Source organism: Oryzias latipes, chromosome 10, assembly GCF_002234675.1.
Source record: "Oryzias latipes chromosome 10, ASM223467v1".
In the NCBI taxonomy this organism is placed as follows: Eukaryota; Metazoa; Chordata; class Actinopteri; order Beloniformes; family Adrianichthyidae; genus Oryzias; species Oryzias latipes.
The window spans coordinates 3,458,028-3,482,490 of NC_019868.2; the positions used below are offsets into that span (position 1 = coordinate 3,458,028).

At 38.7% G+C, this 24,463-nt stretch overlaps 1 protein-coding gene and 1 pseudogene across 2 annotated transcripts; both read right to left on the reverse strand.

Annotated features, from left to right (window-relative positions):
- Positions 1–588: 588 nt before the first annotated feature.
- LOC101164784 lies at positions 589–5,365 on the reverse strand (annotated as a pseudogene).
- Positions 5,366–9,456: 4,091 nt separating this feature from the next.
- Positions 9,457–21,544, reverse strand: LOC101158332 (galactosylgalactosylxylosylprotein 3-beta-glucuronosyltransferase 1-like). 2 transcript variants are annotated; one of them, XM_023959526.1, is made up of 6 exons: positions 21,462–21,544; positions 16,036–16,201; positions 15,531–15,952; positions 15,121–15,417; positions 14,952–15,040; positions 9,457–9,938 (listed from the first exon to the last, which is right to left on the reverse strand). In XM_023959526.1, exons 2-5 carry the CDS (start codon positions 16,151–16,153, stop codon positions 14,957–14,959), a joined length of 921 nt encoding a protein of 306 aa, XP_023815294.1. In that variant the 5' UTR covers positions 16,154–16,201; positions 21,462–21,544; the 3' UTR covers positions 9,457–9,938; positions 14,952–14,956. The 2 variants fall into 2 exon arrangements, with proteins under 2 accessions (XP_023815294.1, XP_023815293.1); XM_023959525.1 differs by having other exon boundaries at positions 15,531–15,955.
- Positions 21,545–24,463: the final 2,919 nt, after the last annotated feature.

Below are 24,463 nucleotides of genomic sequence, written 5' to 3' on the forward strand. Positions count from 1 at the left end.
GTCGAATGAAAAAGCAGCAATTTATATTTTCAAGTTATTGCAGATCCATTTGACAGTTTTTGAAGGCTGTTTAAACTTTTGGCTCCAAAATTATGGAGTCAATTCAGCGACTAAACTATTGCGCATCAAAACCATAAAACTGCGATCAAAACACCAAATCCGCGAATCAAAATGCATAAATTGAGAACTAAAAGCCATAATTTGCAACCAAAAGATATAACCCAAAGCACAATCCTATTTCTCAGCCGCCGATTTGTTTTCTCACCATTCTGAAATAGTCGTTTTGCGTTGCGCTTTTATTCTGAAAATTGTCTTTTTGAGTCGCACTTTTATTTTTGGCGGTTTTGATTCTAGGCAAGGCGGGACATCTCCGATATCCGGTAGCTCATTGGCTACCGAACAACTCCGAATCTTACGTCAACACACCAGTTTAGAAGGTGAGTTTTTCATGTTTTTCAAATCTTTTACTATACACTTTAGCCGCTGAATTGACACTAAACACAATTATTTCAATTTAGCATTTACAGTACATATAAACAAAAACACATGGGAAAACGTTTTTATAACAGAAAACAAATTCAGGCATCACAGGGTTAAAGTGTTTTATTTAACAAAACTCTATTTAAATAAATGGCCATCAATATCAATAACATTATCAAAAAACAGGTGATTGTGTTCTGAATCAGGCTTCACGGTGGGATAGAGGGCAACACTCTTGCCTCCAAACAATAAGGTCTTGCACATTCAAATACCAGCTGGGACCTTTCAGTGTAGAGTTTGTATGTTCTCCCTGTGGATGCTTGAGTTCTCTCCAGGTTTTCTCCTTTGCCCAACAGTAGCTGGGATAGGCTCCAGCAACCATAAACTCCCAAAGGAATTAATTAGGTGGATGACTGGATAGCTCCAATATTGCTCGTCATTTTTTAATCACTAATGTAAGGTTGTGGCTGTGGGGGGCTGTAAGTTTGTGGGGGAGAGTGAGAGCGCTCACCAACTGGAGGGGGTGTTTCTAATGAGCTTTTGCTACGCTGCAGAAAACATGTCCTAAAAATTATATTCCCAAAAATCTGCATAATTATACAAAAAAGACCACTGAGAGCGATTTTACAATACATCAAAATATAGTTGGAATGAAACTTTAAACAATGTAAGCAACCACAGAGCCATTTTATTTCTCCACTCTCACCTGTTTTATATTTCTCCAATGAGATCCGCTAATTCTGTGATGTTTTTTCTCAAAATGGGAGTCTGCGTTCGTGTGTGCCACACTAAAACCTGGGTGGAAAAAGGAAAACGGCTACCGTCAGACTTAGTGACAAAGTGAGGACGTTTCACACCATGAAAGACGCTCTCACCTTAGTGCAATTTGAAGCTTTTGGCTCTAAATCACTAAGAGACACCAGGTCTTTTAGTAAGCTGCTCTCTTGATATCCTGCCTTCACACCTGTTAGTTTGAATCTAGCCTGAGGTTTGGTCAGAATAAGCTTGAGGTTCACTGCAAACCCAGCCATGTTAATGGCAAAAGGTCGATGGGGGTCAAGGAGGACTCTCCAACCATATACCTTTCCTGAGGAGTTTACTTTAGGTGATTCATATGGTAATCCACCCACAAATGCTACGGGCCACACAGACACTTTTGTTGTAAAACGCATCTGTCAGAAATAGAGGTAAATACGTTAAAAGTCTGAATTTAGCTTAAACCAACAATCAGGAATTAATGAACAATAAGGGGAAAAGGAGTTTGGATTCTAATAAACCCACTCACCTCCTCAAAAAGTTGCAGACTGTAGGTGTTGTCATCATCTGCAAAGTAAACAACCCCAGGGTGGCTGTCATTTACACTGAAGGTCTGTCATAGCCATTGCAGAGCCAGGTTCCTCTGCAAAGTGCCCCGAGGTGGGTTCCGTTTTTTTCCACCAGTGAATTTAAATTTCAAAGGGGTCTCCACATGAAGGTGGGTGTAGTTGAGTCCTGTGCTCTGGAGGAGGTGGCTAACCAGAGTCGATGTATTTTTGGAGTCCTCCACCACAATCCAGTGCAGGTTGGGAACATGGAGGAAAGTATTGGCCAGACGTGTCAGCTCTGCCTTCTGCACCGGCCGACTGTAAGTGGGAGTAATGGCAAAGATAACGGGGAGGCCGCTGGACCAGGGAGGAGGCCGGGTGTAAATATATTTAGTCCGCACTACTTCTGCAATAACAATTAAAAATGATCAGGCATTCAAAAAACCAGAACATTTTGACTCATGTTACGACACAGAGCTTGTTTACCTTTGTAAAACACTGACTGAAGCGCAGCTCTGTTGTGAGGCCAAAGATTGTAGAGCAACGAGCAACATAACATGACCAGTATGAGAATAACAGTGTTGCGTGCTATATATTTTTTCATTGTCGGGTCTAAGGCACGTCTCCTCAAAGAAGGATGATACTTGATATTCTGCAAAAATCAATCAGGGACATGTTAAAAAAACATGAAGTGTGAGATTTTTTTAAGCATCAACATAAAAAAAACAGACAACATTTTTTGTGAGGAAACGTTAAACGTAATAAGCACTGCAACACTAAAGCTTTGTTCACACCGCCCTAGATGACCTGTGTTCAAGTGGCCACTTCCAATGAAAAGTCCATCAAAGTTCAACCAGATTGACCAGTCAGGGACTTTGATTTGCTAGTGACATTTGGATGGCGTGCTTTTAGTTCATGGAAGTGCCAACCGTTTGAAAAGCGATAATGGAGGAAAAATTCAGTCTTTCATCATTCAATCATTTTCTACTCTGTTTTTCCCTTTCGGGGTCACGGGGCTGCCGGAGCCTATCCCGGCCACTTGTGGGCAAAGGCAGGGATAGGACAGGTCGCCAGTCTGTCGCAGGGTAGAATGTCCACAAACACACACCCATTCACTGTCACACTCACACCTAGGAACAATTTGACGTTCTGTTTCAGGTCCCTCTGCTGGGACTTGAATCAGGGGCCTTCTTGCTGTGAGGCAAGAGCGCTAACCACTAGGCCACCGTGCAGCCCTGGAGGAGAAATTAATAATTGCAATTGGTGCCCTAATTTATATGACATAGAGTCTTTCATATATGGGAATAGAGCTGTGAGGGACAAAGCCTGGCACAAGATTCACCAGTTTTGCTCCGCTCTGACATTTCTTCTGGTGGACACACGCCAGCATCAGATAGTGATCAGTGTGAAGACCATGGTTGTGAAAGTAGCATCAGATTCATGCAGGCTTACACCAGGCACATAAACAGTCGATATAAACAGCGAAACCGACACTTTGATACAAAAAAGAGTTCAAAATAGAAGGGAATAAGGTTAACCTTATAACAAACCCCCACTTAGTACACACCTCCTCACATAAACGCGTAAAACTAAGAGAAAAAAATTATGACTCTACAAAAATAAAAAATAAATAAAACGTTGTCATATAACAAGGAAAAAGCCATGCGATTTCAAAAAAATAAAGTTGGTTGTGTTAGCCTCCATCCACATTTGCCAACTTAATCCATCAGTGCAGCCATATCTGCAGCTATACTGCAGATGGCATAAACGGCATGCCTGACAGAAATCCTGTCCTTGTGGGTGAAGTATCCTTATCACCAGTCTTTTGGGAAACCAGCGATATCCCTGCGGCCGGCTTAAATCTGTGTGAATTTTTTTTATGAAGTGGTGCAATTTCCTGAATGTTATTTTCAATATCCTTTTACTTATAATAAACCATGTCGACTCACTCATGCTTAATATTTACTTAGTTGTAAAACCAAAGCTGAAATAACCGCTTACAATGAATTTTAAATCTCTCATACTGAAATTACATAATGGTCCTTTTTTCTTCTTATTGCTATTTTTCTTTGTAAACAGCCTTTAGTCTCATACATTTATGACTTTAACCTGTACATTTCCTACTTAATACTCATTGAATTATAACTTCATTCTCCTGAAATGTTCACTGCTTTCTCATATTTTTACAACTTTCTTCGTATAAATTTTAAACTTTACTCTCATTAATTTACTTATCTATTTGTACGTTTGTCTCACTAACCTATTTAATATTTTAATGGTGGCCCTAATACTCCACTGTAGTTTCGATATCAGAGTGAATTTAAGCCAAAGTCATATTAGATTCCTTTTCTGCAAACAAAAACTCTTCACTACAAAACTTGTACATATACCTGAGTGTTTATTAAATATATATACATATATATATAGCTGTGTAAATGGCTTTCTACCCTCTTACGAAGGCCCAGAGTGCTTAACAGTCACAGTCCCATTCACCCATGCACACACACATTCACACACTGATGGCGGCTCCGCCACCGAACACTGGCGCCAACCTCCCACCAGAGGCAAGGTGGGGTTCAGTGTCTTGCCCAAGGACACTTCGACACATGGGCGTGGAAGGCGGGAATCGAACCTGCAATCTTATGATCATGGGTCGACCGCCCTACCGCTGCACCACGGCTGCCCCTGTGTGTGTGCGTGTGTGTGTGTGTGTGTGTGTGCAAGGCCTATTTTTCCCTCGCACCATAATGAAAAATTAAGGGACGCATTATAGCTACTATAACAATTGTTATTAAGGCAAAAAAACCTATGAAAATAATTTTATTTCGTTTTTATCAAGTATTTATGTTTTTTATTTTTTTCTTTATAATCATTTAGACTTCAGTGATCTAAACAAACTGATTTCTGATCTACTCATAGTTTTTAAGCCTTTATCTGAAAGCAGCTTAGATTTTTGAACCATAATGAATATTATCTGATTTACAGATGAGATGAGAAAACAGATTTTATTCTGGGCTGAAATGATTTAATACACTGAGGTTCTGCAGTTTTAACAACCAACATCAAATGGACCAAAAAAAGGCAAAACTAAGTGAATTTAAACCAAATATCCTGTTCATGCAATTGGATAAACAAATGGAAAAATAGCAAACCCTGAAATCAAAGATAAGACTTAACCAGAAGAAACACGGATATTACTTACTGAGGAAGTGATCACTTCAGAAGGAACAACGTCTGAAACGTTTTTCCAACACAAGAACAGAAAAATAACTAAAGAGTTTAAAAAAAACGCAGGCGTAAAAGAAAGACTGACAGGAGGATAACTGATTTCTACGACAGCGCATGCACACAGTGATAAGGCATATAAAAAAGAGAAGTATATCTACAGACCATAAAACCAAAAAAAGTCCATGTAAGATCATATTCGGGTCGATGATTATGTATGGTTCAGTGAACAGTACCTGAAAGTCCTGAAAAACTAGTTTGTTTGGAACTGAAGATTGAAACATGTCCTGCCTCCACCAGGCATGCAGCATGTTTACATATTTTGCTTGTTTTATCCGTCACTTATTGATCATTTACCTTTTCCTTGACGTGCTGATGTTGTCCTGTCCAAAACTTGAGCTAACAGCAGAGCATAAGGCCTCTTGTATTATACAGGTTTTACTGTTACAATAGCGGGTTATCAATCTTCTGACACACAATGCGTATAATTAAATTAACCCCTTTTGTAATTTAGGCTAAACTTTATTTACATTTGTTTGCATCAGTTTTTTGTTGGACCGGACAGAAATAAGAAAAGGGAAGAAGAGAGGGATTTAATATGGGGGGAAGGGGGTAAGGGCACAAAAGAAAGGGGGTAAAGGGTGTGTGTAATAATGGGTATAGTTATAATTGGCAGGTAGGGCACTTACAGGACATCCCCTGATAGTAGGGCGGCATAACAGCAGTATATCCTAAGTCAGCTAGCTTGATGTATATTGGAATTTCCCATAAGACGGCTAATGCTAACACTCATTTAACTTAAACATACACTGCTGACTAGACGAGAACAACTTTATACTCACAGGCACAAATTTTCCAAACTCTTTTATGGAAACCATTTGTGGTCTAAAGCACAGATTTGTGCCCAAATCTTCTGTAATAAAGTGTAATGCTAAATCATGAGCTTCACCTAGTGGCCAAACTGAAACGCTCCCAGGAGAGGCAGAACATAATGATCTGCTCATTTTTGTTGGAGCTTCGTTGTTTGAGAAATCATGTAACGCTGTATTTTGTAACCAGACTCATTACGGTAGTTTATTTTTTCACTAAGCATATTTACAGATGTGAAATGTGAATAATGTGAAAACCTTCAACACATATATAGACAGGAGCGTATGCAGCTGCAGGGAGTGCCAGTTTGTTGGGTTGGGGCCAATTCAAACACCCTGATATAACTGATAATAGAAAAGCATCAGTGCAAGATTTCTTTTTCTCTAAGCACTGAGCTGGTGCCCACTTTGAACTGCTGCCCCAGGCAGTCGCCCGTACTGCCCGTACTATAACCCACTACTGCCAAAGAGACTACATTCTTTATGAGAAACTTGAACTTATGGCTGACATTTCTTCCAAGCTGATATGATCGAAGCGCATATTCCTGTATTGAGTTACATTACTATTTGTCTGGTTTTTCGAGTTTAGCAAAAGAAGGTGACTATTTACATGTAATTTTCTAAATACATGCAGCCAGTGCTGTACTTTTTTCTTAGCTGCACAGACCCAGAGGAAGGGTTAAGGTTGGAATTACGGTTACGGTTAGTCAAACCACCAAATGGTTACTGAGTGCGGCTGTGTCTGCAGCTCACTGCTCCCCAAGGGGAAAGAATCAAATGTGCAGATCACGTTTCACACACCTTAGTGGGAGACAATTAATTGGACATTAACTTTATGACTCGTGCCAACAATAACATTCAGTCTTGGGCGCATTACAGTACGTGCGAAGAATGTTGCAATGCGCATCCTGGCTGCACATACATAGGGCCTACAATTTTTTTCTATAAGGTTTAGTGCTTGTTGCACATAAATACGTGTGAATAACATCAGCCTTATTGAAATGTTTTTTTTTTGCTGTAAAAAGAATTATTAAAATTATGAATCCTCCTGTGTCTATGACGCTCATGTCACCAAGCACACAAAGTGACTGTGAAGCCGTGATTGAAACCTTAAGCCAGACTGATAGATCGGCACATAACTGCTGCCAGAGATCCTGGACAGGCGTGCAGAACCATAGTGCATGCATGTAATTGTCGGGTAGATTACTGTCACAGTGCTGACAAATGTCTGAGTTACTGAGACCCATCTTAAACATCCTCTGTCCAGTGTAGTTAATTCTGTGAAGAGTTTTGATTTGGATTAGCTGCAAGTTTGTCAGTTTAAAGGTTTTTAAACAGAAACCAGTAAAAATATTAAAGACTTCACCTAGACCTTTATAATTCCCATTAAATACCAATAAATAAGTTATTTATGCGAGAAAGACCCTGCACATCCTCCACTATAGAGTTCTACAATAGACAAAGGTCAATCAGTGTAACATTTAATCACCAGGCTGCAGATGTAATTTCAAAGTCAAGGTCAAATTTAAAGTCAGCTTTATTGTCGAATAAATACATTTTCACCTGATAAAAAACAAAAAGAAGCAGTAATAAATAGAATGGCTTGTATGAGGATGAAGTTGGCATTGAATTTTTCAGCTTCAGTTTTGATGATTAAGGGAAATCTTAAGGGAAAAAGTGTAATTTTCACATTAAAATGTTCCAACAGGAAATCTAAAGCAAAGTTTCCCTGTCATGGGATCCATAAATTTTTGTCTTATCGTGTGTGTTTAAAGCTACACAACCCCCTATTGTAATGATAACATCTGTCAAACACAAGAGGCTCTTTCCTGTTTGCTTGCCTGATGGACAGGACAGATAAAAAATGTGCTGTTGTTAAATACTCGAAAAATAAAGTAATGCAACGAACATAAAATGTATTTATCTTTTTATATTGAACTACCTACAACTCCATCCGTCTGATTCTGGATCACGCTCAAGCCTTGCAGTCAGTAGCAAATACTGATGCACATACCTACAGTGCTCTCTATTGATTGTTGCTATTTATTTAAATCACATACAAGTTACACCTGTGTAGGAGTTACACAATGAGCAGATCTTTTGTGCAAAATAAATAAATAAAACCCCAGAAAAACAGCACAACTTATTCTCTGATAAATAAAGTGACTGCATTGTGACATATGCACAATAAAGACAGAGAAACCCAAAATCCCTGGAACATCTGTTATAAAACAGAAAATACATGTTTGTTTTTGCAGAGGCAAAAAAAGCAATTAAGAAGAAAACCATTAAAACCTCTGTTGCAAGACAAAAAAACACAATGTTGAGATATTAGCAACGACTACAACTTTATTTTAGGATAAGCAACCTGGGCTAAACATGACCTGCAGTCTCTTCTGATTCCTCCTCGGTTCAGGTTCAGTTTAGTCCGTTTCAACTCATCGCGCTTCTTGAGACAAACCTCAGATCTGAACACAAACATTTGCTCATTTGAAGGCTCCGGTCCAACAGAACTACTGTGCTTGAGCGCTAGATGGCGCTAAACACATATAGTTCTGACGCAGTGAAGTTTTCCAGCAGTGTCGGCCTTGGCCTGATTCTAATACACGACACGTGAAATCAGCGTCACGTCAGTCAAGGGGAGGGGAGGCGGGACATCTCCGATATCCAGTAGCTCATTGGCTACCGAATAACTCTGAATCTTACGTCAACATACCAGTTTAGAAGGTGAGTTTTTCATGTTTTTCGAATCTTTTACAATATTAAATGATCAAACGTGTACTTTATGTAACCAGAGGACGCCGTCACCAGCACAGTCAGATAAGCTTCACCAGTAGCTGCTAGTGAAAAAAGATGTTAGAAAGTAAGACGTTGCGTGAAACACTATCACCATTCATTAAAAACATTGTTCTCCTGTGTTAGCCATGCTAGTTAGCTCAATGCTAGCGGGGTTTCCGGCTCTTTTCACGACTTTTACATACATCTTACTTTCTAACATATTTTTTTCACTAGCAGCTACTGGTGGAGCTCATCTGTCTGTGCTGGCGTCCCTCGGTTACATAAAGTACACGCTTGATCGTTGAATATAGTAAAATATTTGAAAAACATGAAAAACTCACCCTTTGAAACTGGTATGTTCAGAGTTTCGGTAGCCTATGAGCTTCTGGATGTTGGAGATGTCCCGCCTCCACCCCCCCGACTGACGTGACACTGATTTTACATGTCAAGAGGTTTTAGAATCAAAACCGTAAAAAATAAAAGCGCGACTCAAAAAGACAATTTCAGAATAAAAGCGCAACTCAAAATGATGACTTCAGAATGGTGAGAAAACAAATCTGCGGCTGAGAAATAGGATTGTGCTTTGGGTTATATCTTTTGGTTGCAAATTATGGCTTTTGGTTCCTTAATTTATGCATTTTGATTCGCGGATTTGGTTTTGTTCTTCGTGGTTTTATGGTTTTGATGCGCAATACTTTAGGCGCTGAATTGACACCATACAAAATGATTTCAATTTAGCATTTACATATAAAAAAACACATGGGAAAACGTTTTTATAACAGAAAATAAATTCAGGCATCACGGGGTTAAAGTGTTTTATTTTACAAAACTCTATTTAAATAAATGGCCATCAATATCAATAACATTATCAAAAACAGGTGATTGTGTTCTGAATCAGGCTTCACGGTGGGATAGAGGGCAACACTCTTGCCTTCAAACAATAAGGTCTTGCACGTTCAAATACCAGCTGGGACTTTTCTGTGTGGAGTTTGCATGTTCTTCCTGTGGATGTGTGAGTTTTCTCCAGGTTTTCGCCTTTGCCCAACAGTAGCTGGGATAGGCTCCAGCAACCATAGACTCCCAAAATAATTAATTAGGTTTGGAAAATGGATGGCATCTGGAATTTGTTCATCTTTGCCAGTAAAAAACGTTTATGATCTCAGTTAAAATATTGCAAGCTCTAAATATGTGAAACTATTGGAACTGTGGTGGCATCAAAGGTGGGTGTTTGTGGTAGTGAGGTCCCTCAGTGTAAGCTGCTCCAAAGCAAAGCAGCAGCTGCCTGGAAAAGAAGAAGAGCACAGGAGAAATGGGGAAGAGCTGACTGCACACAAGAAAAAGGTTCAAGGTACAACTTTGAGATGAGGGAAAAAGGGGAAAAGTTGAAATGCAAGCGATTTCAGTTCATCATCCAAGATGGCAGCAGCAAGTCATAGGTCTGTTTTATGTCTGTCTGATTTTTCCAGTTTTAATGGATTTTAGAGCATTTTTATTTTTGAAAACGTGTAAATTCTGTTTTATCATCTTATATATTTGTGGACTATGGATCTATACTTTTACCCTGTTTTTGTGAGCTGCCCTGTGATTTTGAATTGCCCTACTCGCTCTGGGGCCTGTACCACCCAGCCTGAGCCTGCTACATCACTCTGCGTCTGGTGCTAACCGGCTTGAGCCTGCTACCTAACTCTGGGGCCTGTGCCACCCGGCTCGAACTTGTACATCACTCTGGGACCTGCGTCACCCGGCTGGAGCTTGCTACATCACTCTGGGGCCTGAACTAATCTGGCTTGAGCCTGCTACATCACTCTGGGACCTGTGTTGCCAACTGGAGCCTTCTGTACTACTCTGAGGTCTGTGCAGCTTCTAATATCCAATCACTGCAAGTAGACAAGTCCATTAAGTTGTGGACAATGGCATTAGTTACAACTTTATTTTGTTTCCTGGTTGTGTGGGACCTGGGGGTGAGTTATCATCCCTGGGTGCACTCAAACTAATCCTGCTGTTCAACCTGCGCAACTACCAATTCTTCTGGCACAGGACTCAGGACATGAACTTATCATCTGCTCTGCCCAGAGATTTACCTAAACTTCAAAGTGTTCTAGCTTTGCATCTTTTTAACAAGAGATTTTGTTTGGTATCATCCTCCCTCAAGACAGACTCAAAATGTAAGGCAATGAGGCAGAGATTGTTTATTGTATTGCTTTTACTTCTGTCTGGCAATGTGCAACCTAACCCTGGTCCTGAGCCACAGTGTACACAGACACCATCCGACTTTAAAGCCATGTCAGGGCTCCAATTTGTCCATCTTAATGTGCGCAGCTTGTTATCTAAAATGGACATGGTCAGGATTTGGGTTAAATCAACAGACGCTGATATTGTAATAATCTCGGAAACATGGCTGTCTAAACCTATAGCTAATGAGGTTATTAATATACATGGTTACAATGTTTTTCGTACTGACAGGCCTAAAAAAGGTGGTGGTGTTGCTGTTTATGTTAAATCAAGATTTGATGTATCAATAGTTCTGTCAGAATCCATCTGTAAACAAATGGAATTTTTGGCATTGAATGTGGAAACAGCAAAGGGCCTTTGCATAACTGTTGTTGGGTGTTATAGGCCTCCATCTGCCTCCAAGTATGCATTACAATCCCTAAAGCATCTTTTGGCCAAAATAATTTACAGTGAGCTTGTTTTGGCAGGAGATTTGAACTGGGACTGGCGTAATCCAGTTTCTGATGAGTTTAAGTCCTTTTGTGATTCTGTTAATCTTACCCAGTTGGTCAATTTGCGCACTCGGCCTAATCTTAAGTGTCTTGATAAATCCACCTTAACTGATTTAATCTTAACAAGTATACCACATAAATTCTCATCTTTAGGTGTTTTCTGCAATGATTTGAGTGACCACTGTGTGGTGGCTGCTGTTAGGAACACCAAAATCCCCAAATATAAACCATGCATTGTTTATAAGAGAAATCTCAAACTTTTTAATCAACAAGCATATCACCATGATTTGTCTGCAGTTAACAAGGGGGAACATAGATCTCTTGCCAGATGTAGAATTAGCTTGGACTTTTTTTGAGACAAGTTTTATACAACTTGTAAATAAGCATGCTCCTTTAAGAAGGCACAGGGTATACTATAGATATTATGCATATGACATAGATACTATGCATGAGCGTAACATGGCTTGGGCCTGTGAAAGGAAAACTGGCGCTACAAATGATTGGTCTGCTTTTAGACAAGTAAGAAACAAATGCTCTTCCCTTATTAAAAAGGCCAAATCAGAATATTATTAATCTGTCACCACAGAAAATTAAAATAATCCACAGAAATTCTGGAAATTTATTAAGTCCATTTCTGTGAGTAAAAGCTCACAGGCTCTACCAAGATATATTTCAAATGAGTCTGGCCCTGTTTTTAACAAACATTTTATATCTTCTAGTTCCTTGTTTGACTCTGAAGGAGCAGACTTTGTGAAACCCTGCACTGACCCCCCAGAGTACACTGGACACCCTTTTAATTTTATACCAGTCACCATTCAGGAAGTGCACAAAGCCCTGAAAGCTCTAGATCAGGGGTCGGGAACCTATGGCTCGCGAGCCATATATGGCTCTTTTGATGGTCACATGTGGCTCGCAGACAAATCTTTAATTATGCTTTTTTTTATCATTAGTCCAGTCCTTCTCGGGCGCGATGCGATGCCAGAGGCGCGCAGTAGTAGCGGTGCTTGGAGAGAAAAATCTGCGCCAGCACCATCAGTTTACTATTATCTATAATTTCACAGAGTTTGTACCAGCTGGAAACCTGTGAATTGCCGTGCCTAAAACTGCGCGCTCTTTCTCAGAGACGGGAGCGCGCAGTAGCGGGGACGGGATGTGTGAGGGAGAAAGCAGAGGGTGGGGCTGAGGTGTTGTGGGGACAGGCAGCAGGTGAATCACGCAGGGATTGTAAAAACGTAAAACCCGCTGCCCGTCACTCACTGCAGTGTGTGAGTGTGTGTTTGTCTCCACGTCTGCATGTGAGCGTCTGCCTCACATCTAAAGAACATTCAGACCTACGATCACGTTTAAAGTCTCAACGCCTGCATGAAGCAGAAACTCACCACGTATCAACCAGACTAGACCACCATCAGCAAAACCACCACGAGAAATACTCATCATTTATTAGCAACAGCATAACAATGTTATTAAAAATAATCCACAGACTTATTGTACTTTAAAAGTGTTGAAATTACATCAAATGCACACATTCACTTGTATATTTAGTTTCAAACATATCGTTGCGGTCTGAGTTTAACTGGGTGGCTGTTGGGCCGCGTTATAAGTTCTGGAGTTCATGAAACGCATCAAGCAGAGATCTGATTGGCCCTCAGTTCTGTCGCTCAGCCTGTTGTTAGGTAGTTTGGACCAATGGGGTTCAGCTATGGGCCGAATAAGGGAAATGGGAGGGCTGGAGCGGGAGCAGGGGAATATAAAGTTGGGAGACGCGCTCTCGTCTCGTCTCGGCGGGAGAGATTCAGGAGTTGCTGAATTAATTTTACGGCGTTTGTTGTGGTCTACAGTAACCAGAATAAAGAACCCTAAAAGAGGTTAAGTCTCCATGCCTCAGTGTGGGAAAGGGACGCTACATTATTGTATGGCTCTTTTTAAATTACATTTAAAAATATGTGGCGTTTTATGGCTCTCTTGGCCAAAAAGGTTCCCGACCCCTGCTCTAGATCATAAAAAATCTTTTGGACCTGACTTAATAGACCCTTACTTTTTGAAACTAGCAGCTGATTTTGTGGCAGAACCTCTGACAATTCTTTTTTTAACCTCAAAGTCGAAACCAAAGAAATTCCCTCTGTTTGGAAATCAGCTTTTGTTCTCCCTTTATTAAAAGGAAGTGACCCAGCAATTTTAGCTAATTACAGACCTATATCTAATCTATCAGTATTGTGCAAAATTCTTGAATCTCTTGTAAGTGAGCAATTAAAATACTTTTTATTTTCCAATTCAATCTTGTCAAAATATCAGTCAGGCTTTAGAAAAAAACATAGCACTGTTACAGCTGCAATGAAGGGGATCAATGATATTACTGTTGCTCTTGACAAGAAGCAATATTGTGCATCGCTATTTATTGATCTGTCAAAAGCATTTGATATTGTCGATCATGGTGTTTTAAAGAGAAGACTTCTTCGTCAGGATTGTCAATATTAGGTCCCCTCCTATTACTTATTTATATAAATAATTTGGGACCAAATGTATCTGATGCTAATATGCATTTTTATACTGATGATACAGTTATTTATTGCTGTGGATCAACTCTTGATCAGGCCATTGAATCCCTGCAGAAAGCCTTTGGTGCTGTCCAGCAATCCTTACTTCAACTCAAATTAGTTCTCAATGCTGATAAAACCAAGCTTATGTTGTTTTCTAATTTTAAGAAGATGCCTCATACAATTCCCACAGTGTCCACTCTTGAAGGTGACAACATAGAGGTGGTTCATGAGTATAAGTAACTTGGTGTATTGATTGATGACTCCCTCAATTTCAAACCTCATGTGGAGAATCTTGTCAAGAAACTGAGACTAAAATTGGGTTTTTATTTTCGAAATAAGCTGTGTTTTTCGTGTGAAGTAAAGAAGCGACTTGTAGCTGCGACTTTCCTCTCTGTGTTGGATTATGGAGACCTGTTTTACATGAATGCTTCAGCTCAATGTCTTCTAATGAGTGACACGGTTTATCATTCTTCTTTGAGGTTTATTACTAACTGTAAAACAATGACACATCACTGTGAGTTGTATTCTCATGTGGGTTGGCCATACAAAGGAGGATTCATTGGTACACTTTCATTTATAAGGCACTGCTTGGACTATTGCCGACCTACATCTGTTCCTTACTGTCACAGATAAGGGCTGATTCTTATTCTCTTCGTTCACGTGATCATGTGTTGCTCTTTGCTCCATTTGCTTGCACCAAACTGGGCAAAAAGGCTTTTGTCCACTCTGCACCTTATGCATGGAACATGTTGCAGAAGGACTGGAACTTGAAAGATTTGATTTCTTTGAATGCTTTTACATTTAAACTGAGAGGTCTCAAGGCTGACTCCTTAACATGCACTTGTTTTTCATGATCGGTTTGTTATTTCCTGTTATTTTTCTCTTTGTAATTATGTAACTGTATTTTAGTCACTGCTGCGCTTGGCCAGGACTCCCTTGAAAAAGAGGTTTTTAATCTCAACGGGACTTTCCTGGTTAAATAAAGGTTAAATACATAAAATAAAATAAAAAGCCATTTTATTTCTCCACTCTCACCTGTTTTATATTTCTCCAATGAGATCCGCTAATCCTGTGATGTTTTTTCTCAAAATGGGAGTCTGCGTTCGTGTGTGCCACACTAAAACCTGCGTGGAAAAAGGAAGACGGCCACCGTCAGACTTAGTGACAAAGTGAGGACGTTTCACACCATGAAAGACGCTCTCACCTTAGTGCAATTTGAAGCTTTTGGCTCTAAATCACTAAGAGACACCAGGTCTGTTAGTAAGCTGCTCTCTTGATATCCTGCCTTCACACCTGTTAGTTTGAATCTAGCCTGAGGTTTGGTCAGAATAAGCTTGAGGTTCACTGCAAACCCAGCCATGTCAATGGCAAAAGGTCGATGGGGGTCAAAGATGACTCTCCAACCATATACCTTTCCTGAGGAGTTTACTTTAGGTGATTCATATGGTAATCCACCCACAAATGCTACGGGCCACACAGACACTTTTGTTGTAAAACGCATCTGTCAGAAATAGAGGTAAATACGTTAAAAGTCTGAATTTAGCTTAAACCAACAATCAGGAATTAATGAACAATAAGGGGAAAAGGAGTTTGGATTCTAATAAACCCACTCACCTCCTCAAAAAGTTGCAGACTGTAGGTGTTGTCATCATCTGCAAAGTAAACAACCCCAGGGTGGCTGTCATTTACACTGAAGGTCTGTCGTAGCCATTGCAGAGCCAGGTTCCTCTGCAAAGTGCCCCGAGGTGGGATCCGTTTTTTTCCACCAGTGACTTTAAATTTCAAAGGGGTCTCCACATGAAGGTGGGTGTAGTTGAGTCCTGTGCTCTGGAGGAGGTGGCTAACCAGAGTCGATGTATTTTTAGAGTCCTCCACCACAATCCAGTGCAGGTTGGGAACATGGAGGAAAGTATTGGCCAGACGTGTCAGCTCTGCCTTCTGCACCGGCCGACTGTAAGTGGGAGTAATGGCAAAGATAACGGGGAGGCCGCTGGACCAGGGAGGAGGCCGGGTGTAAATATATTTAGTCCGCACTACTTCTGCAATGACAATTAAAAATGATCAGGCATTCAAAAAACCAGAACATTTTGACTCATGTTACGACACAGAGCTTGTTTACCTTTGTAAAACACTGACTGAAGCGCAGCTCTGTTGTGAGGCCAAAGATTGTAGAGCAATGAGCAACATAACATGACCAGTATGAGAATAACAGTGTTGCGTGCTATATATTTTTTCATTGTCGGGTCTAAGGCACGTCTCCTCAAAGAAGGATGATACTTGATATTCTGCAAAAATCAATCAGGGACATGTTAAAAAAAAACATGAAGTCTTTACAAACAACGAGATTTTTTCAAACTTCAACATATAAGAAATATAAAACAGACAACATTTTTTGTGAGGAAACATTAAACGTAATAAGCACTTCAATACTAAAGCTATGTTCACACCGCCCTAGTTAACCTGTGTTCAAGTGGCCACTTCCAATGAAAAGTCCGGTAAGGGACGCTGATTTATAGTGACATATGGGTGGCGTGCTTTTAGTTCACGGAAGTGCCAACCGTTTGAAAAGTGATCATGGAGGAGTAAGTAATCATCGCAATTGGTGCCCCGCTGGAATTCTATGACATAGAGTCTTTCTATATGGGAATAGAACTGTGAGGGACAAAGCCTGGAGCAAGATTCACCAGATTTGCTCCGCTCTGACATTTCTTCTGGTGGACACACGCCAGCATCAGATAGTGATCAGTGTGAAGACCATGGTTGTGAAAGTAGCATCAGATTCATGCAGGCTTACACCAGGCACAAAAACAGTCGATATAAACAACAAAACCGACACTTTCATACAAAAAAGAGTTAAAAATAGAAGGGAATAAGGTTAACCTTATAACAAACCCCCACTTGGTTCAGCACATTGTCTAGTGGGTCTAGATGACCCAACTCCCAAAGTTAAAGTGCCTAGGACAGCATAAGGGTTGATACACACCTCCTCACATAAACGCACAAAGGTTCATGCAGGAGTGAAGGACACATCCGACCAACAAGAGTACAACATACAAAAATAAAACTCAAACAAACAAAAAAATTACAAACACACATGCACCCACAATCCTCTAAAATAGAAATAATAGAACATGGCAGAAAATCCCAGGTGGGATGCTTGTTTTCCCAGTTGAAGGGGCAGAGGAGATTCACCGAGGATTCTGTCACCCAGAGGGAAAACTAGCAGCATGGCTGGAGCCTTCCCTCCTGCAGCAGCATGCAGCAGGACCAAGCAGTGTGGGAAAACGCCTATACTGCTAAGCACAGCAAGTGACAAGCCCCACAGCTGAAAGGCAAGGGAAACGAGCGGAGGAAAAACCTCAGTGCTAAAGATCCAGGAGGGCTATGGGAAAAGCATGAAAGCAATGCTTATACTGCAGAAGAAAACAAACAGATTGTTTAACAAAGGGAGCAAACAGAAAGGGTTTGTTACACAACATTAACATTTTTCACATTTTGATTTTCTGAGGCACATCAGTTGCAACTTTTTCACTCAGTCAAATTTTTTTAGATGAACTTGTAATATTTATCGAGCCGACTGCTCATAGAGTACAAAGCATCGTCCACCGAATGCAAACATGCAGCTAAATAAAGATCTGCTGTGGCAGTGGTGGAAAGACCAAGCAGTCTGACATGTCAGTGCACTGAAACATGTTCTTTGCTGCAGTAACTTCTGAAAAATGTCATCTTAGCTCTGTGGTCATTTAAATAGTAAAAAAACCTATTTGCAACATCTATTTTGTACAACGTAGTATTGGGGCCACCACAAAAAAAAAAAAAAAATAAAATTACGAAATCTCGTAAATTTAGGAGATAAAAGCTCATAAATTTACGATTAAAGTGGAAGTGAGCATACAGAGCAGCAGGTGAACGCCGCGCAGCAGCAGAACAGACCGACTAAACTCAGTTGATCAGGTGAGCTGAATGTTTATTGGTAATGTTCCAAATGTTTAAAGCTCATTTGTTTGATTCACAAGTTATTAAAGTTTTATTTATTGATGGTTGGTTTGCAGGATCTCTGCAGCCCAATCATGAAGACATCAGTGTCCCTGCAGCTGTCCACTTGAATCCTTTCTTCCTCCACCAAAGACAAGATCTCTACGTTTGTGTGACGCTTCCGTCCAGGAGGAGCACTTTTGCCTTTTTCAACGTTCTAATGATAATATAACAGACTATTGTCATTCTTCTTTATTGTTTTATGCTGAAACCGAGGTTCCATCGGCAGGAGTGGGCGTAGGTAACACTGTTTACTTCCGCATTGGTGTTCGGATGACAGGTTCATGACGTAATGTGACGGAAGAACTTCAGGGTTTGTGAATGAAAAGGAGAATAAAAGCTCTGGAATGCACTTCCCAAATATATATTTGACACAATGGGAGGCATTAAATTCTTGCTAAAATGTAATTATAAAATTGAAAAATTACCCACAAAACTTTCAAACTTTTACAAACAAGCCCTGCTGGCCTGGAAACTCGTTTATAAGCATAATTTTTCTCCAACAACTTGTTTTATTTGGAATAACAGTAATGTACAATACAAGATAATGATATTGTTTTAATCAGACAACTTTTCAATTCTCATGGACATCTCCTGACGTATGAAGAATTTCTTTTAAAATTCGGTATTCCTGTTTCACCCAGAGAATATGCCATAGTGTTAGATGCCATTCCAACCAGTCTACTTCAACTGTTTAAAGGGATTTATAACACAAGTCAATTAAGAACCCAGACAATTTTTTTGGACAATGTGGATATTTGTGTTAATTCAGTTTCCAATAAGCAAAGAAGAAATCTTTTACATACCACAACCTTACCTGCTGGGAGGTTTTATTGGGAGTCCAAATTTGTGGACATAAACTGGACATATGCTTGGACTATTAGTGATAAATACTGTTTAAATAACAAAATAAAAGAGGTGTCCTTCAAAATATTGCATTGTATATATCCTACCAAAAAAACTTTGAGTAGATTTGTTGTGGATATGGACCTGTCTTGTTCATTCTGTGGAACTCAGGAGGAAACTATTTATCATCTGTTTGTGGACTGCTGACATACAAATATGTTTTGGATTGAAGTGGGGAACTATATTGGAAATATAACTAAACAAACTGTCACATTTTTAGATAAAGACATTATTCTGGGTTACCTTAATATCAAAGTAGACAAAGACTGTATCTTCATTACATCATTACATCTTCATTATTATTGGCAAAATTTCTTATCCATAAAGCCAAATGGTCAAACTCCAAACCTAAATTCCAGCATTTTTTGAGTGAAATAAATCAGTATTGTACCATTGTTAAACATCTGCAAAACCAAAAAGCACTTCGAACTAATTTAATTTTTGAAAAATTGAAAATTTATTAAACCCCAAAGATTTTTGAAGTAATGATTCTTTTTGTCTTATATATATATATATATATATATATATATGTATGTGTATATACTTATATACTTTTTGTTTTATTTCTTATATTTTCTGTAATATGTACACATTGCAATTTCCCCTGAGACATTCACATTGTTATCGTATTGTGTTGTTTGTCAATAAAGTATGAAAAAAAAGGAGAATAAAAGCTGCAGCGATCCTCTACACCCAAATGTGTCTCTGAGCTCCTTATTTTACATATGAAACTCCGCTTTACCGACACCGAACCCCGGAAAGCAGGCTCCACTGACAATAATCTGATTGTGAGTTGCCAAAAGGTTCAGAATCTCTTTGTTTTAAACCTATAATAATCCAGAAATAAAGCTTCACAAAAGGCTCCACATATTTCATCTTCAAGATAGGCTTCGACAGACAACTTCGGTGTTTTCTCCTTGTTAATCTATGACTTTTTTCTCGCAAAATTACGAGATTTTAAGTCGTAAATTTAGGAGAGAAAAACTCGTAAATTTACGAGATTTTAAGTCGTAAATTCATTTATTTATTTATTTATTTTTTGGGTGGGCCTAAAACTCCGTCGTAATTTTGTTTAAAGGACATACGTAAATAATGTTTTCTCAAAGTAGATCAGTAAGTATTTAGCAAGAAGTATTTTTTGCAATGACCACCATAAAAAAAAATATGGGACTGAAGTTGTAAAAATATGAGATAAGTAAAAAAAATAACGATAAGAAAATCGTAAAACTAAGAGAAAAAAATTATGATTCTACAAAAAAAAGAAAAACAACCTAAAACGTTGTCATATAACAAGGAAAAAGCCATGCGATTTAAAAAAATAAAGTTGGTTGTGTTAGCCTCCATCCACATTTGCCAACTTAATCCATCAGTGCAGCCATATCTGCAGCTATACTGCAGATGGCATAAACGGCATGCCTGACAGAAATCCTGTCCTTGTGGGTGAAGTATCCTTATCACCAGTCTTATGGAAAACCAGCGATATCCGCGGCCGGCTTAAATCTGTGTGAATTTTTTTTTATGAAGTGGTGCAATTTCCTGAATGTTATTTTCAATATCCTTTTACTTATAATAAACTATGTCGACTCACTCATTGCTTAGTATTTCCTTAGTTGTAAAACCAAAGCTGAAGTAACCGCTTACAATGAATTTTAAATCTCTCATACTGAAATTCCATATTCGTCCTTTTTTCTTGTTGTTGCTATTTTTCTTTGTAAACAGCCTTTAGTCTCATACATTTGTGACTTCAACCTGTACATTTTCTACTTGTTACTCATTGAATTATAACTTCATTCTCCATAAGTGTTCACTGTTTTCTCATATTTTTACAACTTTATTCTCATAAATTTCAACATTTTAAAGTCTTTCCAGGTATCTGTTGTAGCCACTCCTCCAGCTTGGGGGTTACTGCCCCGAGTGCTCCAATTACCACCTGCACTTTCCATGCTTTCTCCATAAAAAAATGTATAATATAATTATATATATATCTATATCTACATATATATATATATATATACATAGATATATATAGATATATAGATATATCTATATATAGATATATAGATATATATATATATATCTGTGTGTGTGTGCAAGGCCTATTTTTACCTCACACCATAATGAAAAAATTAAGTGACGCATGTGTTTTATTTACTTTTTTTTATGATAGCTACTATAACAATTGTTGTTAAGGCAAAGAAAAAATCTATCAAACACAAATTTCATTAAGTTTTTATCAAGAAATAATGTTTTTTATTTTTTTTCTTCATAATCATTTAAACTTCAGTGCTCTAAACAAAATAATTTCTGGTCTACTCATAGTTTTTAAGCCTTTATCTGAAAGCAGCTCAGGTTTTTGAACCATAATGATTATTAAGTCTGAATTAGAGAACAGATGAGAAAACAGATTTTATTCTGGGCTGAAATGATTTAATACACTGATGTTCTGCAGTTTTAACAACCAACATCAAAATGACCAAAAAAAGGCAAAACTAAGTGAATTTAAACCAACTATCCTGTTCATGCAATTGGATAAACAAATGGAAAAATGGCAAACCCTGAAATCAAAGATAAGACTTAACCAGAAGAAACACGGATATTACTTACTGAGGAAGTGATCACTTCAGAAGGAACAACGTCTGAAACGTTTTTCCAACACAAGAACAGAAAAATAACTAAAGATATTAAAAAAAAGGCGTAAAACAAAGACTGACAGGAGGAGGTCGGACTTCTAGGACAGCGCATGCACACAGATAAGGCATAAAATGAAGAGAAGCATATCTACAGACCATAAAAAATAAAAGTCCATGTGAGATCATATTCAGGTCGATGAATATGGTTTTGGTTTTAGAAGGACTACAAAGTTCATAGTTCAGTGGACATCAACTGAAAGTCCTGAAAAACCATGAAGTTCTTCTAGTTTGTTTGGAACTGAAATGTGAACATCTCTTGCCTCTACCAGGCATGCAGCATGTTTACATTTTTTGCTTGTATTCTCTGTCACTTATGGATCACTTACCTTTTCCTTGACGTGCTGATGTTGTCCTGTCCAAAACTTGAGCTAACAGCAGAGCATAAGGCCTCTTGTATTATACAGGTTTTACTGTTACAATAGCGGGTTATCAATCTTCTGACACACAATGTGTATAATTAAATAAACCCCTTTTGTAATTTAGGCAAAACTTTATTTACATTTATTGTATTTGCATCATTTTTTTTTTTGGACCGGACAGAAATGAGAAAAGGGAAGAAGAGAGGGATGTAATATGGGGGGAAGGGGGAGGGGGGTAAGGGCACAAAAGAAAGGAAAGTTAAGGAAATTGTAGGATTATTACAGAAGTAATGGGATGGGGGGGGGGGGTAGACTCATAAAGCAACAAGTTGCTGGAAGTTTATTATTATTACTGTCAGTTGTAAATGTTACTCTAAAATTGGCGGGGCTTTTCCACACAATGAAATGTTACAAACATAACTGTTGGCTCCAAAAATCTTCACATATGAACATGTCAATATGTACACAATACAACTACAGTTCACACACACAAACTTATGCATAAAAACCATCACACCATTTCATTCAGTCACACAAACTATTTATGCAAACTGTTGTGTGTGTGTGTGTGTGTGTGTGTGTATTTAATTCAATTCAATTCAATTTTATTTGTATAGCCCAAAATCACAACAACAGTCGTCTCGATGGGCTTCGAAGTGAAACATGAACTCAAAAGGATCATGAATACAAAGAGTTCAATAGTAAAATACTAAAATGACCAGCAGTATGTCCTAAGTCAGCTAGCTTGATGTATAATGGAATTTCCCGTAAGACGCCTAATGCTAACACTCGTTTAACTTAAACATACACTGCTGACTAAATGAGAACAACTTTATACTCACTGGCACGAATTTTCCAAACTCTTTCATGGAAACCATTTGTGGTCTAAAGCACAGATTTGTGCCCAAATCTTCTGTAATAAAGTTTAATGCTAAATCATGAGCTTCACCTAGTGGCCAAACTGAAACGCTCCCAGGAGAGGCAGAACATAATGATCTGCTCATTTTTGTTGGAGCTTCTTCGTTTGAGAAATTATGTAACACTGTATTGTGTTACCAGTCTCATTGGTTTATTATTTCACTAAGCATATTTACAGATGTGAACTGGGAATAATGTGAAAATCTTCAAAACATATATAGACAGGAGCGTATGCAGCTGCAGGGAGCGTCAGTTTGTTGTGTAGGGGCCGTTTCAAACACCCTGATATAACTGATAATGGAAAAGCATCGGTGCAAGATTTCTTTTTCTCTAAGCACTGAGCTGGCGCCCCCTTGGAACTGCTGCCCCAGGCAGTCGCCCGTACTACCCGTACTTAAAACCGCTACTGCCAAAGAGACTGTATTCTTTCCGAGATACTTGAACTTATGGCTGACATTTCTTCCAAGCTGATATGATCAAACAGCAGAATCCTGTATTGAGTTATATTACTATTTGTCTGGTTTTTTGAGTTTAGTAAAAGAAGGTGACTATTTACATGTAATTTTCTAAATACATGCAGCCAGTGCTGAACTTTTTTCTTAGCCGCACAGACCCAGAGGAAGGGTTAAGGTTGGAATTACGGTTACGGTTAGTCAAACCACCAAATGGTTACTGAGTGCGGCTGTGTCTGCAGCTCACTGCTCCCCAAGGGGAAAGAATCAAATGTGCAGATCACGTTTCACACACCTTAGTGGGAGACAATTAATTGGACATTAACTTTAACTTTGAACTCATGCGGCCAACAATAACATTCAGCCTTGGGCGCATTATAGTACGTGCGAGTAATGTTGCAATGTGCATCTTGGCTCCACATACATTTTGGGCCTACAATATTTTTTTTAACAGGTTTTGTGCTATTAAATACCAATAAATAAGTTATTTATGCGATAAAGACCCTGCACATCCTCCACTATAGAGCTCTACAATAGCCAAAGGTCAATCAGTGTAACATTTAATTATCAGGCAGGAGATGCATTTTCACCTGATAAAAAAAAACAAAGCAGTAATATATAGACTGGCTTGTATGAGGCTGAAGTTGGCATTGGATTTTTCTGCTTCAATTTTGATGGTTAAGGAAAATCTTAAGGGGAAAAGTGTAATTTTCACATTAAAATGTTCCAACAGGAAATCTAAAGTAAAAAGACATCCCAAAACTCTCTGTAGACATTTTATGATTGTCTGTTTTTTTTTAACCGTGGTTACAAAGCAGTTTCCTTGTCCTGGGATCCATAAAGTTTTGTCTTATCTTGTGTGTTCAAAGCTGCCATCCCCTTATTGTAATGATAACATCTGTTAAACACAAGTGGCTCTTTCCTGTTTGATGGACAGGACAGATGAAAAACGTACTGTTGTTAAATATTCGAAAATAAAGTAATATAACGAACATAAAATGTATTTGTCTTTTTTATTGAAGATAAGATAAGATAAGATAAGATAAAGATACTTTATTGATCCCAGCTTGGGAAATTGGGTTGTAACAGCGTCGGCGTTAGGCTCAAGATACAAACAATGGCTGAGAACAGAGAACAGAACAATCAATCAGAAGGAAACATCAGTGAAAAAAAACTGTATTGCATGA

Bases quoted from the DNA above. Each gene is read 5' to 3' on its own strand.
- LOC101158332 (XM_023959525.1), bottom strand. From the start codon at position 16,153: ATGAAAAAATATATAGCACGCAACACTGTTATTCTCATACTGGTCATG. The intron at 15,956-16,035 runs GTAAACAAGCTC...TTGTCATTGCAG, and splicing joins TCAGTCAGTGTTTTACAAAG to AAGTAGTGCGGACTAAATAT. The intron at 15,418-15,530 runs GTGAGTGGGTTT...TATTTCTGACAG, and splicing joins GTCTGCAACTTTTTGAGGAG to ATGCGTTTTACAACAAAAGT.